The sequence below is a fragment of the Atta cephalotes genome, assembly GCF_000143395.1.
Source record: "Atta cephalotes unplaced genomic scaffold scaffold00005, whole genome shotgun sequence".
Taxonomy (NCBI): domain Eukaryota; kingdom Metazoa; phylum Arthropoda; class Insecta; order Hymenoptera; family Formicidae; genus Atta; species Atta cephalotes.
In genome coordinates this window covers 8,595,798-8,600,193 of record NW_012130069.1, presented here as the reverse complement: position 1 = coordinate 8,600,193, position 4,396 = coordinate 8,595,798, and the positions used below count along the sequence as shown (strand labels likewise).

General features: G+C 28.8%; 1 protein-coding gene across 1 annotated transcript in view; it reads right to left on the bottom strand.

Moving 5' to 3' along the window:
• The window catches only part of LOC105626470 (odorant receptor 4-like), a 7,233-nt gene extending 4,719 nt beyond the window's left edge, over window positions 1-2,514 (bottom strand). Inside the window, exons 1-2 of the mRNA XM_012207772.1 lie at window positions 2,252-2,514; window positions 1,507-1,831 (exon numbers count right to left, since the gene is read on the bottom strand). Coding sequence (XP_012063162.1) covers window positions 1,507-1,831; window positions 2,252-2,514 — 588 coding nt within the window. The remainder of the gene's footprint in view (window positions 1-1,506; window positions 1,832-2,251) is intronic.
• Window positions 2,515-4,396: the final 1,882 nt, after the last annotated feature.

The window sequence follows — 4,396 nt, the reverse complement described above, 5'->3', positions numbered from 1 at the left end:
TATATATATATATATATATATAGTATATATATATATATATATATATATATATATATATATATACATATACAGTATATAAACATATATAGTATATAGTACACAATCTAAAAAGGAATTGTAAAGGAATAAATAATTAAGTTGACTATTTTAAATTTGTTATTGAAATGTCTTCAAAATAAGACATGGATATGCCAGCCAGCTCGCGATGAAGCATCAGAGAGCGTCGTCGAAAGATCTTACCCAACTTGTGAACAGGAACGTAAAGACTTTAGAACATTGCTCTAAGGAAACAATCCCAAAGAGAAACCACCCCACCTAAGCGCAGAACCCAATGTGAAGGGCCGATGATACGCATGCGCATAGATCATAGATCGAAAACGCGAATGAATTGCAGAGACGCGACTTATAGAGATAGACTTATAGAAGAGGAGATAAGGTTGAGCCCTGCGGATCGAGAATCTGTCAGTTCGGAACGTCTTATGTGTTACCACTTGCGCCTGTATTTCGTGCCATACCATTCGGTTTAACTTCTACACTTTTATATTGTATATACTTTTTTTAATTTTTTTTCTCCAGTGCAGTGCTTTCCTTATATTCGTGTGTCGCGTATAAATGATGATTTAAATAACGAATATAATTCGATTTCTTTATGAACTTTCGATGAGTTAAAAATTCCTTGTTTTGTAATTTGTTTATTTGATTTAATTAATATTTTGTTAATTTTACATTAAACATTTTAAATGAAAATCGACGGATAAAACGGAACATACATAAATAAAAAACGCTATTTGATCAAAGCATTTCTTTGTGTCTAGTAATATTTCTTATGAATTCATATAACAAGTTAACAAGATAATTAAATTGCTTGTCAATTTAATTTGTATTATTACTCCAGCTTGGTTTAGAACTATATTTCGAGACCGACAAATAATCGGTGCATATAGTTGCTTGAATTGGAAATTGTATAAACTCATAAAAAATATTATTAGGCATGAAGAATTATCTTGACCGAATATTTTTTTTGTATTCATAAATTGTGTATTTTATTCATTAAATTTGATTTATTTAATTATTGGTAACTTGTTATATTTATTTATATAACATAATAATACTTTTTTATCTTTAAAAATTATTATCTTTTTGAATTTTTTTCTCATTAAAGAACGTCAATCGAAAAAAAATGAAGGTAATTTTCAAAATAGTTGCCTTGGAAATTGTATTATACATATATCCACACACGTGTGCAAATTATAAAATTTCTAATAATTATTATCATAATCTTTACTTCATATCTTCTTTCAATAGAGATATATTTTTATATGCGTTTTTATTTTTTTAGTGAAAATAAGAAGAATTAATTCTTATTAATTATTAATAATGAAATTCTCATTAATAAAATAATTTTTTATCATTAGAGAGAATTACTCATGTATTATAAAAATTATAGAAAAATATTGTATTATTAAATCGCAAGAAAAATAATTATAAGCGTCGATTGTAACTCACCAATGTAACCAATAATGCATCGAGCATACCTATGGCGGAGGCGACCGCCATTAAGCGAATAAATTGCACGAACATTACGATCTCATAGATCGGCGATTCGCAGAATCCGAAAGGCAATTCCATCTTTATTAATAACTCTCGGCAATCAATATCATTCTGCTTGTTAAGAATGGAAGCGGTACTGTAAAGCAATACTGCTATCGAATAAACACTGATGATCAATTTTGAGCAGCGATGTGCGAGGACTGCCTTGTCGATCATGGCGTACATGTTGGAATATTTGTGCCAATCGTTGGACATCACTATCAGGATATTTTTGAATATTCTGCAATTTAACACTTCGCAACTATCACAATACCGATCTATATTTACGATATATCGCAAAAAATATGCTTCCGTCAGTTTGCGATGATGAAAGAGTCATAAAATCGATTGCCAAGCTAATTCTTTTCATCAAAAGCACAAGTTTATGACTGTCAAATGCAATTCGAATTTTTGCTCTGTATTATCAATACAGTAGAAAAATATAACATTATGTTTGTAGCATAAAATAATGTCTTCTCAGGCGAACCAAAATTAAACAATAATTAATTATAAAGCACTTTGAAATAATCTTGCTCGGCAATCAATACACTTAACATTAATTTTTGTAATTTTTCTTAATTAATTCTTAATCTGAATTAAATTCTGACATTAAGATATAATATTTAATATAAAATTATTATATGTTGTTAGAAACACGTACCGATGATTGACCCACAGGACGATCAGTTTGAAGAAAAGGAGACTATGCGGCAAAGTAGTACTTAAACCGTCTATCAGATTCGGTAGCTCCTTAGTGCTGAAATGTGTCAGAAGATAATAATACTGGAAGATTAATCCTATTCCCATCACCAATGTCCAAAGTAGTTTAAAAAAAATCGAAGAATTCGGCCATATTCCAGTAAGATGAAGGCCAATTTCGACTGATCGACTGACAGTGCTAATCGGTATCATCGCGCAAAACATTCCACGTTTTTTTATCTCTTCATTGATAAATTTAAATCAAATGGTGTAAATTTTTATTGAGGCTTTTGTGATCACTATACGTACTTGAAGAATAAGTTTCAAGATATTAACAAGAAGATCGGCAACCTTAACTACCACCAACCAATCGCATATGTTAAATGTCTTTTCGTCATATACTTAGTTATGCAGAAAAAAGTTACTACGATCGAACGATGATTGCAGGTCTTGACAGGCGAAGAATCGACGAGACTGTTATTTTGTCATTTCCCGAATGGGAAAACCGTCTATCGCTATTATTGTGGATGATTTACTTTAAAAATGCAAGAAAATAGGGAAAAAGTTACAACACGCTACAAGAACAAAAATCGTCAAAGTGACCATTCGCAAAAGAAGTTTTTGAATAAAATAGCGAACATAAGTTCCCAAACATGGTACTGAATTTTCGCGACTGATCAGTGCATAAAACGTGCATAAAAAAATGCAATATGCAAAAAATAAACGAACTTCGTACGTCATTTCAATTTGGATGTGCATAATATACATAAATTAAAGTGATCTCGGATCGGGAATCTAAAATTGCCAATAACTTTACTATACATAAACTGATATATTATGTGTTGTACATTGATCCACATTCACCCAGGACGAGGGAATTTGGATAAGTATTTCAATAGAACTTTGTATGTGATACAAATGATAAACACAAGGTAAAATGTTATTTTACATATTTTTAAATGACGGGAACATTTATAACATATATATATCCTATATCTCGTTCTTAAAGTTTATAAATAAGAGATAAATAAGTGAAATATATATAAAGACGACAAATAAGTAAAATATAAAAAAAGGTTCACGTAGCACTTAATGACTTAAAATGATACAGTATATGTACATAATATTATGCAAATATGTGTATGTAGGCTTGATATCTTTTTATCAGTCAAAACATTGCAAATAACACCGATATATAATAAGATTTCAAAATCTGAGAAACACAATATTGTTTTATATTAGAAAGAACATTTGGCATTCAGAAGCATTTTTTTAATCTTACACTTACAAAAATTTCCAAAGACATATTATAAAATTTCTCGATTATCAATTGGAAATCAATAAAATATTAAAATTAATAAAATTCGACTTTAGCTGGATTTCGCATCCAAAGAGCCTCGTAAGCTGCATTTGTGACTGACTTGCTCTGCAAAAAATAGAAAAAGAAAAGAATAGTAAAAGATTAGCAATAAGATCACAACGATCACAAAAATATTTAAACAGAGAAGTTACTACGAAAACAATCTGTAATCTAAAGATTACATTATCATGTTGAAAAATTCGTAAAAATAAAACACAAATATCTGAAAGAAAAAATATATCGTAGATAGATATAATTATGATTCTTTACATCTAACGTCTCCAGGTATGAAATCACAATATTCTTAATTAATTGCTTTAAAAATGCAACAAGCGCGTTTTATCTTGGTGCGCTACAGAGTTAAAATCAAAAATAAAATGGAAAACTTCGCAAGAGTGAGAATTGAATATCTTCAATATAACTGATGTGCGAAATATGACGCAGTGTTCTATGTTCAGTCTTCAAAAATGAAAATTTTAAGTTACTTTATATCTCTAGTGTTGTATGTGTTGTATTCTTCAATAATATTTTATTACTTTATAATAGATATTAATCAATAGATTTATATTAATTCGAGAAAAAGTCTTGATTGATGTGATATATCTTACAATATATTTTATATTATCAAAAATTTTGTTATGAATTGACTTTCCTTTATTATTCTAATTTTTCTTCATTTGATGGATTTATCTCTATTGTGAAAGCAAAATAAGTAATGAAAAATGAATAGAGTGCATAAAAAAAAAA